The sequence below is a fragment of the Tenebrio molitor genome, chromosome 3 (assembly GCF_963966145.1).
Source record: "Tenebrio molitor chromosome 3, icTenMoli1.1, whole genome shotgun sequence".
Taxonomy (NCBI): domain Eukaryota; kingdom Metazoa; phylum Arthropoda; class Insecta; order Coleoptera; family Tenebrionidae; genus Tenebrio; species Tenebrio molitor.
This window is the reverse complement of record NC_091048.1, coordinates 2,316,014-2,330,851: the sequence shown is the minus strand read 5'-3', so window position 1 is coordinate 2,330,851 and position 14,838 is coordinate 2,316,014. Positions and strand designations below refer to the sequence as shown.

The window sequence follows — 14,838 nt, the reverse complement described above, 5'->3', positions numbered from 1 at the left end:
TGGATTTTTCTATTTATCCTCTAGATCTTCCATAGATCTCCCTGTCTCTTCTCTAGATCTCCTATCCATGATCTTTCCATATCTTCTATGGATCTCTAGATATCTAAATAGAATCTCCCCGTATTTTCCTTGAATTTCCTTGTATTTTCCATGGATCTCTCCATATCTGCCATCTCCGGTCTCCCTGTATTTCCTTCGGATGTTCCTGTGTCTCCCATCGATATCCCTGTATTTTCCTTGGGTCTTTCATCTCCGGTTTCCATCTATGTGCCATGGATCTCTCTGTTTCTCCTCTAGATCTCCCATCTAGAATCTCCCAGTATTTCCCCAGCGCTTCTTCTATTTCTCATGGATTCCTTGTATCTCCCCGTTTTCTTCGTCGGATCTTCTTGTATTTTTCCTGGATCTTTTAGTTCCCGCCTAGTCTATCTTCCCCAGCGATTTTTCTATTTCTCCTCTAGATCTCCCGTCACAGATCTCCCTGCATTTTCCAGGATTTTATCTGCATCTACTCTAGGTCCTTCATTCCGGATCCACCTGTATTTCCCTTAAATCTTCCTGTGTGTCCCCGTATCTCCCTGTACTTCTCATGAATCTCTCTGTATCTTCCCTTGATCTCCCTATATATCTCCTGTTGGAGATTCTGGATTTCCCAACCGTAATACAAGAAAATCTTTCACTGACCAATTTATCATTTTTATCTCTTTTGTAATTTCTTTGCTAGTCTCAACTTTTATTGATAAATTGATCAATTACTCGTTATTTTTCTCCATTAGTCCAAAATGTTATTGGATTTACTAAGTTACGATTTTATATTTTCTGTCAATGTTCAAAATTAATTAAAATCCGTTCCGTTTAATCAATTAGGATGTTAAGTTTGAGGTTATAAATAACGTCAATGTCTAATGCATTGTTGTCAGTTTTACTAGTTGGCAATATTCAGACATCGCAGGAAATTCAGCAACATGTTTATTTTAGTGAGGGAAATCAAACAGTGTGTCCAACATTAAAAAAATAAATCATGGCATCCCATTGCCAAAACAACGTGAACGGTGTTTAAATTTATCCATCTGTCAGAAGTTCTGAAATTGTATTAAAAAGTAATATTTTACGGGTCAGAAGTGGGGATTAATATCCAATTATTTATTGTCCACCAAGTTCCGACAGTTTTAATTAATTTAATTCCGTATCCAAACAATCTGAACTGGAGATATTGAAACCATTTTATAAATGTCAAAACGTTAAGGCGACTTAAGTACTTAGAAACTCTTTCTCCGGACTAAAACAAACGTAACAGTGCAACACTGCGAAGAGTTTCGCTTGAACCCACTGAATCCAACTTTCTCACTTTAATTTCCCACCATTTGCAATTCTATCACTGGACTGCCGATGTTAAAAGGATAACAATGAATGGATTATTTCAGGACGTTTGATTTTCTATTGGTGCGAAGTGTCAGGAAAATGTTACTATTGTTAAAAGTTCGCTTTGTACTTATAAGCGCTCCCTGAAAACGTGCTTTCACACCCGGAGTCACTCCGATTGTTATCGTAAAATAAAAGTTAGATCAGTAATTGTAAATGAAACTCCCAACTTACCGGAAAGCTCCGTCGCGTTCTCCAACAGCTCGCACTGGTGCTTTCGTCCTGCGATGACCGCCGCATCCTCCGGCGATATTTCGATCTCCATTTTTCACACTTGTACTCAGTCAGATTCACAACCGCACTAGCGATCGCACCGCCGCTTATCTCGACGCTTCCTGCTACTGCAGGAGTACGCCGCCGATGCTGGGGGTGGCGACCTCCATCACGCCTTTATCTGAAACAGGACGAACCACATGTTGCATCAGTCTACCCCAGGGCCTCGAACTCGAACCGTATTTCATGCAGGACAACTCGCCCCAATTGGGAATATTAATGCGTTTTCGCAGTATGGCGTTGCTGATTAAGGAGAGGTCAAGTTTAATGCATTCAAAATAAATAGGCCAAAAATAAATTCAACTGATAAACTCTGCGTCAATAAAAAGCGTTCAGATAACTTTAAAATTCTTTAGATTATTGCGATTTGTGCTGATCGTGCGGTTATTATTTTTGCTTGCCCTTGGAAAGTCGACAAGGGTTGTTTGAAAATAAATGAGTCATCAATTAAGAACGGCTTTTGCGAAGAAGTAATGTGACAAAAAATATTTTAAAAACATACAGGGGTGGTCCTGACAACGTGTTTAATAGAAAAAAAATATGTAATAATTTTTTGCTTAGTTCGAGGAAACTACAAGGGAAATGTTGTGAAGTGAATCTAGTGGGTTGTGGATGACTCATATAATATTTTTTTGAAAACCACCACCTCTGAATTGAAATCAACCTTTCACTAGTTTCTATATTTTTACGAACGCCAGTTAGTTTCAATATTCCCAAAAACAGAGTGAATTTTACTTTCCATTTATCTCTCGAATATCTGGCGGCAGTAAATTATTCTAGTCGTGCCTAACAGCGTGTTAGCTAATCTAAAGTTGGGTCGAAAGGTTGTAAAGTCTGACCGAAAACCCTCGATCAAAAGAGTTGTTAATCCAAGAAACAACTCCAGTTAATCAAAAGTTACTTTGACATTGGATTTCACAAACACAACAGCAACTTGATACTAAACGGTCCATTTTTCAAAAATGTGATCACGACTCTTTGACGGCAGAGTTCTCAAAAAGTGCAAAATTAAATAAAGAGGAATCAGGAGCGCGGTGAACAACTAAAAATATTTTTTATCTTCAAGCGGGCGAATCACTTCAAAGTTGAAATGCCGACTTCGTTTCGGTCTTCAATCTTTGAGCTTGGCACAAAAAGACTCACTTCTACTCTTAATGATATAATCTACTATTATTTGCTCTACCGGAAAAAATACAACTTACATTTTGTCATATTTTGATGGCCGGTGCAGTCAAAATTGAAGTTTTTGTTTTATTATAGTATATTATTCAATGAATGTGTAATGATAGCTATTACTCACGAGGATGGACTTTGCGGGACGAGCAGCAATCATCCGAGTAATCATCCAAATGAGTATCAGCCATTACATGCGAGTTAATTCCTATTCTAGGACGTATAAAAAATCGCGACTTGTAAACGTAATTTTGTGATTGGTCCCAACCCGTCGAGTAATGAGTCGTTTCTCACGGCCGTGGATAATAAACATCATTGTTTATTGTTGTTGTTTATCTAAAGACTGTATTATTTTATGCGTTACTTTAATATATGTGGCAAATCGATAAAACGCAGCAGCAAGGCCACCCCTTGCTTCTGTACTGATTATCGCCACTTTTATCGGGGTGGAAAATTAACTATAGTTTTTCTAATGGATTAACCACCACTGCAGCAATCAATCTTTCGCGTCTAGATCGCAAACAATAATTTTTGCGTATTTGAAAAACTCGTTCTCGAACCAACACATTTTCTTTGTTTTCTGACGAGACCTCTTCAGGGAGGCATTTACCATGTTTCCAAAAGAAAAAATATTTTCACAGGTATGAGCTATTGATTTTTCATAATTTCAACGCATTTGTTGGGCTTTGTGGAATTCGAACGTTTGAAAGACATCTATGAATATTTTATACAAATCTGATTCGCTCTCAAATTGACTGAGCGAGTAAACCAATGGATGCAAATTTTTGTAATTTATTTTTTCTGATGTGTCTGATGTGTCCCTCCATTGTTTATTTTCTTTTAAGCTTTCATAATTGTAATTGGTTTTGAATTTATTTTTGTGATAATTTTTTCTCCAACAAAATGAAAACTCTTCTCGTGGTAGAATTAAGTCTGTATAAATACAACAATGCATTTGTTGGGCTCATCAATGACGCAAATTGAAAACCTCCCTAATTAACTTCAAATTTCATTAAATAACAGAGAACAGAAAACGTGGGAATTAAAAACACAACAAATTTATTCATCCATGAATCATTTATGCTTCGCGGACCAGCTAAATAAAACGATAGCGGTTAATATGGCGGTGATTGGCACAGAACGTAATGTTATCCAGAGGAGCAGAAGTAATTGTTGATATTTTTATTGTTTAAACGAATTACATTTTTCCATTGACATTGTGCGGTTCTATAAAACTTTCAGGTGAAACCAAAGAAAGATAAGGGCTAAAGAATTTAATGTTGGAATTATTCAGCAAATAAGCAAAGTTTTTGCCAGGTAGGACCGCCCCTAGAGTCAACTGACCAATCGCCACTCGCCGGTTACAACTGATCTGGTTACGCCGTTTTTGTTATCATTATAATGACCATTGTTTCAACCGAGTACTGTGGCCAAGCGCTTAGCGCGCCACTTTACATTCGGAAGGTCCCGGGTTCTAACCCCGGTGCCGCCTGACCAGGTGTAGGTTTTTTTCAGAAGTTTCCCCACACCATCACATCGTGGTATGTCCCATATCACAGATAAGGCGAATGCTGGGTCAGTATCAACCTCTCAGTACCTACCACCTTCCTTCCAATCCTCACCGTATCCATCCTGAAAAAGCTCTGGAAAGCCTCAGCAGCCTGCCCCCCTTCGGGGAGAATGAAAGATGTATCCTTTTTTTCAACATTTTAAAATATTCCCCACACAAGATAAAATGACGTTTTTGCCATTTAACCTTTGCATGTAAATTTCTATTGAATCAGTGTACGATACCAGACATTACTATTGTGCGTTTTTCCTTAACCACGTTTGATAGCTTTGTACAAACACCACAATGTAAAGGGGATGTATAAGAAACATGAATAATAACCAGAGCTTTGTGCTCGATTTAATTATAATAGATGAACACAGATCGGTATTATCCAAGCAATTTCCGCTATATTTTTCATTGTGGGTGGCTTCAACACTTTGTAACTGCTACTGTCATAGTTCATGGCTGTTTCCTTGGTAATTTCATAAATCAGTGTAAGCTTTTAATTCCAGTATTGATTAAAGATTCGCTGTAGATATATACAGTACATGCTGTGCCATTGTGCACATGATAATAACACCGGGGGCTTATTTGAACTAGTTCGAGGTATATTTGATTTATCGAGTAATATTTCCCGGGGGCAAAGTGACAATGCCTTTATAAAAGAAAATGTATCCGTGGCGTATGATGAGCTAGTTACTAAACTGTCATTGCGAATTAAAATCAAGTAATAATCGCAAAATGTCCAACACTGGTGTCTGTGATTTAGATTTTTTAGTACAATAAATCTGTCAAAGCTGCCATAAATTTGCAGAGATAAGTTCGTGACTGTTTTTTCCTTCTCGTAATGTACATTAGATAAATGTATTTTCTTCGGGAGTTAAAAACAGAAACGGTTACAGTTTATCTTGTTTCGTGTATTTTGGACAGCACCTGTCTGGTCCCTAATTTTATTTTTTGTCTTTCGCTGGACTAACCAAAACTCGTAGAGAATATGTTAAATTACACTCACTATACTCCGTTTCTGAGTTCGATGCCGGTAAGCCATAAAACGCGCGAAGCGCTGACAGATTCCAGTGCGTCCAAAACGTTTCACGAATAATTTATTGTACTAGGGACTAGGCCATTGTACTCGTATTAAAAATGTTTTGGATTTCCTGTTCCCTTACCAGACATCTTCCAAACATCATGTTTTCTCAGTCTTACAGGTTTCAGAACAAGGATGGCCAATTTGTTAACGTGAGTCGAGCGCAAGTATCTTCCCGACAAAAGAAATTAGCATGTGCGTGTGTTAAGCGGTGATTAATATTGATTTATGACAACCCGGGTTTACGACTTACCGGCATCGAGTTCAGAAACGGAATATATCTAAGAAATGAATGGAAAAAAACTTAAAATCCAATAAGCTGCGGATTTTTTTAGGACAAAGACAAATAAAAATTTGCTTATTCAAAACTATTGCGAAAAATAAAAGAGTGTTTTGGGTATCCGCACGGAAATGTTTCGGTGTGGTGCTCACCCGAATTGCATTTAGATAGAAAAATACAAAGCTGGAAACACGAAACCGAAAGTTAATAGGAAAAGGGACAGTTGAATGGACACTGAACAGAACTTGTTCAGAGGATATTGAATTTGATATAGACAATAAATTTGACACAACCCAATTTAGAGATATAATGCCAACACATGCTCTCAATAATGTCAAAAAGTATTCCACTGGAAAGGTTTCCATTTAACACAACAAGTTGGTCTTCCACTTTGGAATGATTTGATTTTTCATCAATAGCACATTCTGTCCGCTCGACGCAATCGCCAACTCAATATCACATAATTTCCGTTTATTTAACGTGTTGCTTGGTTTATTAACGTGGTGTTAAATTGACAGCTCTCGGGACAAGCTCAAAGCTGTCGTGAATATGCATTTATGGTTATTTTGCTGCAGTTGTTGCGCGCTTATCACGAATTCCGTCTTTTAAAATGAGTCTTTATTAAGGAAAATAGTCAAATGATTGTTTTTACAAATGCGCAATTAAATATTAGTCCAGTAGACCCTATCCTGACCCGAACAAACAATTTGTAGGGTGAAGGGTAGAATTTAATTTAATTCGATCCACCACACCCTCTAGGGGTGGAGGCGCCAATGAAATAATAGTGACTGGGGTTAGTTCTACGTGACAATGACCTGAACAACATTTTTATAGCTCATTAAATTCGCATGCCGCTTGGATTAGAATCGACGGAAGAGAAACATACTGGAGGCGAGCTCACTACACAACACTCTCGGCGTACTGCGCAGCTTCCTGATGTGTGAAAATAAAAAGCTAAAGAAAATAGAGATTGTGGTAGAGATGATGACCAAAATAGCAGCGTTGGAGAGTGTATTATGGTAATATTTGGGCGAGTCTGCTCCTTCGATAATTAAAAAATTAATTGAAGGGTGTTGAAACACCCCGCGACTCTAATTGGAGGTCAACAACATGCAAACACGAAATGTTTCTATGTAGTGGCGTTCAGAATTTGTGTAATGAATGCCAATTCGCATCCACAAACATAAAGTGAAATTTGATTGATTTATGACCGGTCTAAATTCAGATTAACGGCTTGCGAAAGAATTTTAAATCGTATTAAAATAAATGTTTAGGAGATTTTGTCAACGCCGGAATTGTACATGGCGAGTTAACGCCTCAATTAACGACGAATTATCTTGCTAAATACTGCCTGTGCGAATTTTCGGACTAGGCAAAAACTCGCACTCGACTTTTCCTTCGGCGATCGACAGAGATTTAACCTCCAGCCGGTCATTTTAATTGCTGCGGAATCAGTGGATGAGAAGAAACAACCTCCGATTTATTTTTGTTGGCGAAGGAACCGATAGATTCGGATCGGAAAAACTTAATCTTGTGGCGGAAGTGCTCTTGCACTTTCGAGAATTTAATTTACTTTGTCGGAATAAATTAGAATTTTGATCATTTCGGTATTTACCAAAGGAAATACTGCAAAAAGAATGCAAATATCTCAGGAAGAAATCCGCGAGATGGAATTGGGAATTATGCCAAGTTCGGTTTTCGAGTTACGCCTCCGTTTAGCTGTTGCTCGGTAAAAACATTAAACTTTAAACCGGGGGGCGGGATACAATAAAATTTCGGAAAAACAAACACTGAAAAATGTTACTGCAAAGTGAAAACAAATATGTTTTCAGACAGGAATTTTTTTGGATAATACGACTCGTGCAAAACGGCGTGTGAGGGATTAGGCGATTTTCACCCTCGTGTCAAAAGGGCCAGAACAGAAGAAACATAATTAAAAAAAGAAGAAAATAGACTAATAAAGACCATAAAGAAATTAAAGTAAAGTAAAACTTGTGAAAAATTATCAGAGGTACTGTTTTCTCGATTTCGTTGTAGGTCGTAAAATTTTATTGCATATTATGAGCGATTAACACAACTCTATTCCCGTCTTTAGAGTTTTCTAATTTTCAATTTTGTTCTTCTTATAAGTCTTATTATTTAATATATTTTCCTTCAGACATTTTAATCGCACTTGATTCATTAAACTCTAGGAACATATTCACTGCACATAATTATTATGTGATGTTAATTCACTTGAACGTTGCATAGCAACGTACAAATTGCATTCACATTATGTTATAATGAGGATGCATATGAGCGCATAACTCAATTTTCATATAGTGCCAAAATGAGTTTTATGCAAATTTAATAATATCTGATATTATGAAATATGAATTTTTTTTTGGAATTCCTCATACTGCCACAGACAAAAATTTTGAATTACTTTTACTGCCACAGACAAAAATTTTAAATTACTTTCTCGGTTCTCGTTTATTATGTAAACGAGTACTTTTCAAATATCGGGTGTTCATTTTAATTTTTCCTCAAAGTTGGCGTTGAAGAGTCGATTGTGAACGCACCACTCGTCAGTCAGTTTGCAGAGTAAAAATACCACGGCCTCCTAGATTAATAAGAGACTCGTCTCTTATCCGGCCTGTCGCATTCGATAAATGTCTGTTTTTCAAAATTCCCCGTATAGTATGTCCATCTAGCGGCTTTAATGTGACCCATATATTAGTATATGCAACTAAAAATACGTATGAATAATGACATTTTATATAATAAATTGTCAATTTCAAAAACTAAGTGCAGTCGAAACTTTAAAAAATGCCACAAACAAAGAAAAAATGTTGTATTAGTTCATGACATAAAGTCAACATTTCTTATCATAATCTACCCAATGATATCACTTTAAATGCGGCATGGAAGATAGGACTGAGAGATCGTACTGGTAATATCATGAGTGCCGCAGAATAAGCAAGTAGTAAAATTTTACCAAGATTCCAAAATTTAAGGACCAATGTAAATGTTTCAGTCACCTTGCAAGATAGTTCTCTGGAAAAACTAGAAAAATTGTCTCCATTTACTTATTTGCCAAGTACATACCAATTTTCAAATTGAGACGGCGGCAACGGCTTTTTTATGTGGCTACTTAATTATGAAAATAACGGAGGCAATCCATGGGTGTGATTATTGCTTGTCACATTTACGAGATCCAAATTCGAAAAAGAAAATCCCTTTATTGGAATTAATGTATTACTAAGATAGAGGAAGGCTAAGTTACCCCAATGATCAATTTGTGGGTCTAGTATAGTTTGGGAATGAGAAATTGGAATTTTAGGTTCTTCACTTGCAATGGGTTTTGGGTAGATTAAACATTTAGATAATAATGAAGATGTACGACTATGAGCAGTTCATTCCAGGGAGGACAAACAATCTGCATTTTACCGATATTCGGCATCCCTTTTTAGGAACTAGCAGGTGGATAAACTTACCACTATTGTAAATCTTCATTATTATAATCTTTACAATCTACCCTAAACCCATTGCAAGTGAAGAAGCTAAAATTCAAATTTCTCGTTCGCAAACTACAATTGACAATAATTTCAATAGTAGAAATTCTACCAAGCATTCCAAAGGAAAATATAAATTTTGTTTTGAAGAATATCTTAGCCTCATATTTTTCGGGAAATCCACTAATTCATGGTCCTGTTCATTGTAAAATGTGAGTGAGACACTTATTTAAAAATTAGAACTTCCTGTCATTGTAAATTTTTGTAACTTGCACTCACAGACAAATAAAAAAAAATAATAAAAAAGAAAATTGTTGAAATTAAATTTACCGTTCATAGAAAATGTTTTTGATTTGAGATTTTGAAAAAGTGTCAGATGTATTTGTGCGTTAAAACTGATGAAAAATGTTGAAAATACGTCTATAAAACAATAATTTCCTGGAAGGCAGGCAACCAGTACAACACATAAGCCCCGTATTGTGGCGCACCCTATAAAACAAAAATAATGCTTAGAACTACGAATGCGGCAGGCCGGATAAGAGACGAGTCTCTTATGAATCTAGGAGGCCGTGAAAAACACAAACAACGCAAAAAGTGAGGTTAGATCCGTATTCCGTGGTGGGTTCATAATCGACTTTTCAGTGCCAACTTTGAGACAATATTTATTGTTTATTGAAACAAAGAAAGTTTGGTCTTTATTTTACAAACACAATAGTTTTATTTTACAACTTTCTATAAAGAAACCTTTTGGTAAAAAATTATCAAAATGAGTGTATTTAAAATTTGACTCTCATTGCATAAAAGGAACGAAGAAATGTTTTTAGCACATCCTTTAATGACATAAAATTTATTTTTGTTAAAAACAATATTTTTTTAAACAATTTACTTCCCCTGCGTGTGTTATAAGTTGTTCAAAGTTAACAATACCCATTCAGTAGGTAATCAGAATCGCATTAGAAATCATAGAATGCAAATTGAGACAGAGCTGAAATAAAACCCTGCGGATGAAATAAATTGCAGGATCCTTTGAGACTTGAACCACACCTATCAGTGACAAGCCTGAACTTCAGTTATAAATAACCATCAGCTCCATCAGTTTGAAATTGATATTTAAAAAAGCTCGATGAAATACATCCTCGTTAACTTTCATCTGACGAATTTAAGGGGCTTTGCGATATCCCTGCACCCTCGTGTCCGTAATTATCGCAAAAACGGCTTTCAGGAAAGTGCCACATTATTCTCTAAGTTGGGATTTTGGTCTAGAAGTGCTTTAAATAATTTGATTAAATTTTGGGTGTTGCGGAGCCAGATTTGTTGTTAATGTGCATTATTGAATGCAGCTGGGAGGGGAGTCAGTTTGATAGAAAGCAATTTGTTTAAAAAAGAAAAATAATCGTTCAAATCCAGTAAAATAAATTGTGAACATTGAATTTATTGTTCTTGTGTTTTTAACACTGTGGTAACAACAACGAGGATAATATTTGAACAATTGATTGACGGTAATTATTAGCGCTTTATTTTCTCTAATAATATGAAATCAGTGCTTTAAATTATCTCCAATTTATTGTATCTGGAGATTGTGGAATATAATTTTAGAAATAGAATATCCAGCTAAATGTTTGATCATTAATCTAATTTTAGATACGCTAGATTAATTCTGCACGTTATGTTAGGAGATATCTTCTCATTTCCTTCCGTTATTTATTATTAACTGCAGATAAATTTACTGCTACAAATGTGTACCCACCAAAATTTTTATTCGGCATGATTAATAAAGAACCCATAGTAGAACCTTGGGGGTCTCCTCTTAATAATCACTTGGAGAAAAAGGATAGCTGGGGACTACCATAAAGAGAATTTCTACTTGGAAATGTTGTGTAAGCCAAGCTTGGAAAACAAAACACTTGAACTAGTTTCGTCCTAATCTGAGTTTTGTAGCCGAGGCGCAGCCGAGAGGTGCACATTCAATTTTTTAGGCGACCGCACGAACTACAAAGCAAAAGAGATCATCAGGAAAATTACAATTTTTTTTTGTATCTATGTATTTTTTTCAAATACAGGGTGTTTGAAAATTGCTAGTACAAACAAAAGGGATAAAGTAACCCTATCCCAGCTTATTTTACGCCTCAGGCGGGGCAGTATTTTTTAAACCTTGGTAACCAAGCGTGATAATGAAGGACTATACAACAATATGAAAAATAAATATTTTTTTGCAAGATTTTGGCAACTAACAATGGTACTAACAATTTTAACCCAATTTTTAGTAATTTTTATCTCGAAAACTAGGGGACTTTTATTAAATTTTTTTTTTGCCAATGACTTTAACTCACCATCACCATTTACCAGTATTTTTTTGTACCAGCAATTTTCAAACACCCTGTATATCAATTTTTTCTATTATTTGTTATCAGCTTGCCAACAAAACTAGAAATTCACTATTTGCAATACATCTACTTATTTACATAATTTATGGTGACAGGACAATTATCGGCCTTGTCAGTTTCGTTGCTAACTTACTAAACAGACCAACAGATGGCGCCACGGCCAACGTCCGAAAAAGTTCGTCCGTAAAATTACCGTTTTCATTAAGGGTGCTTAAAAAATGTATTTTGCATTGTTCTTTTGTTTGAAATCTGCGCGTTACCAGTCTTGGAACAAAAACCGACTGAATAAATGATTTCCAAGATTTGTAAAACGAAATCTTGTTGACTTAATGAAACCCAGTCGGCCGTCGTAATGTCACCATTATCCTCCCAGGACAATCCTTTGAACAGCTCCGAAATAATAATCTCCAGCGAAATTAAATAACGTGTAAACAAATAATTTCATATAAAATTACAACACATTTCTGATGTAAACGAAAGGAAAACAATAATCCGCCCGGGGCGATTTTCCATTACTTCGGTTATCATATTTTATTCCTCCACCGGAAAATTTCAATCGTCTCAAGAGACCTGAAATGGAATTTTTAGACTGCGTATTTCGTACGAACCCAGGTTAATTTTGGTTTAGTGTGCTCTTGATTGTTTGCGTTATTATTTTATAAGGCTGTTAAGCAGAAAGCGGGAATTGCAGTTGCACGTCTAGAATATTTTCCCAAAGATAACAAATAACTGTCGTGTAGTCTAAATATTTACGAATGCGGATTAAATCTGGAGTCGGGTCCTCAATGGAATATTTTTAAGTTAGATAGTGCTTTATTTACCCGACGGGCTTTCGGATAAAAATAAAGGTAACAATTCTAAAAAAATATAACATTTTTCTTTCTATCCGCCACCCTTTTCTGTTTCCATTCTGTCCCTCCTCTTCCATATCTCTTTCATTCAAGTGAGGTTGAATGACCAAGACTGCATGCTTACAAAATCTTCTGTCACGTTTAAATTCTTTAAAGGAGTTTGTAAATAATGGGATACACTGTGGCCATGTGCTTAGAGCGCCACTCTGCTGTCGGGAAGTACTGGGTTCGAATCCCAGAGTCGCCAGAGCTCGTATGGGTTTTTTTCATTAGATTTTAACATGTGAAAAAAACGTATATCATCCCAGATACTTCATCTCTACCCGTCGGAACTACCACCAACCTTTCGAATCCATCGGTATTAATCCTGAATCATTTCCAGTGTATCTGAATGGGCTAGGGAATCCTATAGCATCCCACTCTCCCTACGGAGGGTAGGGAGGGAATGAAAAAAGTGTCTCTTTTATTTTTTGTCCTAATTATTTAATTCAGACAAGCTCTTGTTACAAATATTGCCACACATTTTGTGTTACTGTTCAGATGGTCATCTTGTCCATCTAATATTCGTTGAATATTAACAAACAAATTGTTAAACGTAAAGAGAAGTTTACTGAAAATTAAGAAGTAACCTGTGAAAAAGAATAACTGACAATACTTATTAATAAATTTAAAGAAAAGTGAAGAAACAGATTTTCTATGATATAGATGAAAAAAAGATATGAATAATATCTACATTGTTTGCTCATTCTGACGGTAATGAATATTTTAATATTGTTGTTTGTTATGAATATGAACATGACCCAACGGTCGCTAAACAAAAAAGCATATTACAATGTGATAAATAATAATGAGAAAATTTACATAAAAATGGAACTGACGATTTACATAAAAAATAAAAAACAGCAACATATTGTAATCAAAATGAATAACGTATATAAATATATTTATAGATAATTAATAGATGTTTTTTGCGTAATTTTTGTGTTAGTGTACGTAGAGCAAAATGGACAATATAATTTCTTCAAAATATTGGTCACTGCCAATACTTCATTATTATTTATTTATGGTTCCTAGATGTTTTCCCATAAATTTATTTCAACTTTTCCGTCTACACTGCGCTTCCTCCTTTAGCAAGAAAAACCTTTTGAAGTAATCTTTGATGTGAAAATTACACACTTTGACAACGCAAGCTTTTGATGGCAACTTAGAGCAACTTAGTAACTTCGAGTGATCACTTTAGCATTCCCGATCCGATTTCCTGTATTGTGCAAATCTGGGCTAATGACGAGCCGCGATTTTGTGCATTTTAATTAAGTTTCGGATGATTAAATGAATTGATTAACAAACACGTAGAGTTAATTTGATAATTTGCAGGCACTGTCGTGTTTTAAACAATAAGTTGTCTGTTTGGGAATAAGTGGAGGAAATTAGCACAAATTGGGTGAAACCCCGCAAATGGTCCAATTAAGAAAGTATCTATTTTCGGCCGCAGCGTAATTAAATTAACGAAGTATTGTTGCGACAACACCCTGTGGCACTTTTGCATGTTAGCAACAATTACAGGCGGGCGGAAGGACAAGAAAAATAAAGCGGCACGGGAAATATTAACCTCACAGTAAAACGAAAAGAAAATAAAGTTTTTAATAAACATCTGTGCTTTTCGCTGTTTCGTTGTTTTAAAACGTAACGTAAACACAATTATCTGTAAAAATACCGAAAGAAAATTCCTATTTTAAATTCGGCACAATAATGAATGGCGCGCCTATCAAAATAATCCAACATTTTAACTCGTACTTCATCATTTTGACTCTTGTTTATCGGAACAAAAATGCGTATTTTTGGGTTTGTTTGGACGGAGGACTCTTTGTTGCAGTTTCGGGTGTCGGCAAAGTCTCTGCATGGTCCCCACCCACGTAAAAAAAAATTCTTTTGAAACCTGACCAGTTAAAAATATTCCGGTGAGGGGACGGATTTATTCCGTATTTATTTGGACAACATCGAAGTAAATATTTGGATATTACGGCGCTGTTTGTTGCTCTTGTGGAAATATCATCCAGAAAGGACGTACAACAATTGCAACTAGCACCAAAAGGACCAATAAAATTTATTTTACTTGCCATGGAACAGTAGAAAAATGACAAGAAAGTGTCTCAAGGCTGAAATAAATCAAGAAAAATAAAATTGTCTTTTTGTATATGTGTTTGCATCCACTTAACTCAAAGACTAACAAGTAGATTTTTTCTAAACAAAGCTTGTCGTAAAGAGAGGACTTTTAGTTGTGTTTTGAGCCTTATTTTGTGGCGATAGGACATCAGAAAGCTG

The 14,838-nt window shown here is 35.8% G+C and overlaps 1 protein-coding gene across 7 annotated transcripts in view; it reads right to left on the bottom strand.

Moving 5' to 3' along the window:
• Positions 1–14,838, bottom strand: part of Dh31-R (Diuretic hormone 31 Receptor) — a 102,534-nt gene that overhangs the window by 70,642 nt on the left and 17,054 nt on the right. For 6 of the 7 annotated variants that reach the window (XM_069040979.1, XM_069040982.1, XM_069040984.1 and 3 more), the window contains exon 2: positions 1,597–1,816. In XM_069040979.1, coding sequence (XP_068897080.1) covers positions 1,597–1,687 — 91 coding nt within the window. In that variant the 5' untranslated portion in view covers positions 1,688–1,816. Of the gene's footprint in view, positions 1–1,596; positions 1,817–1,873; positions 2,216–14,838 lie in introns of those variants that run through there. The other variant, XM_069040980.1, reaches the window with a different exon arrangement.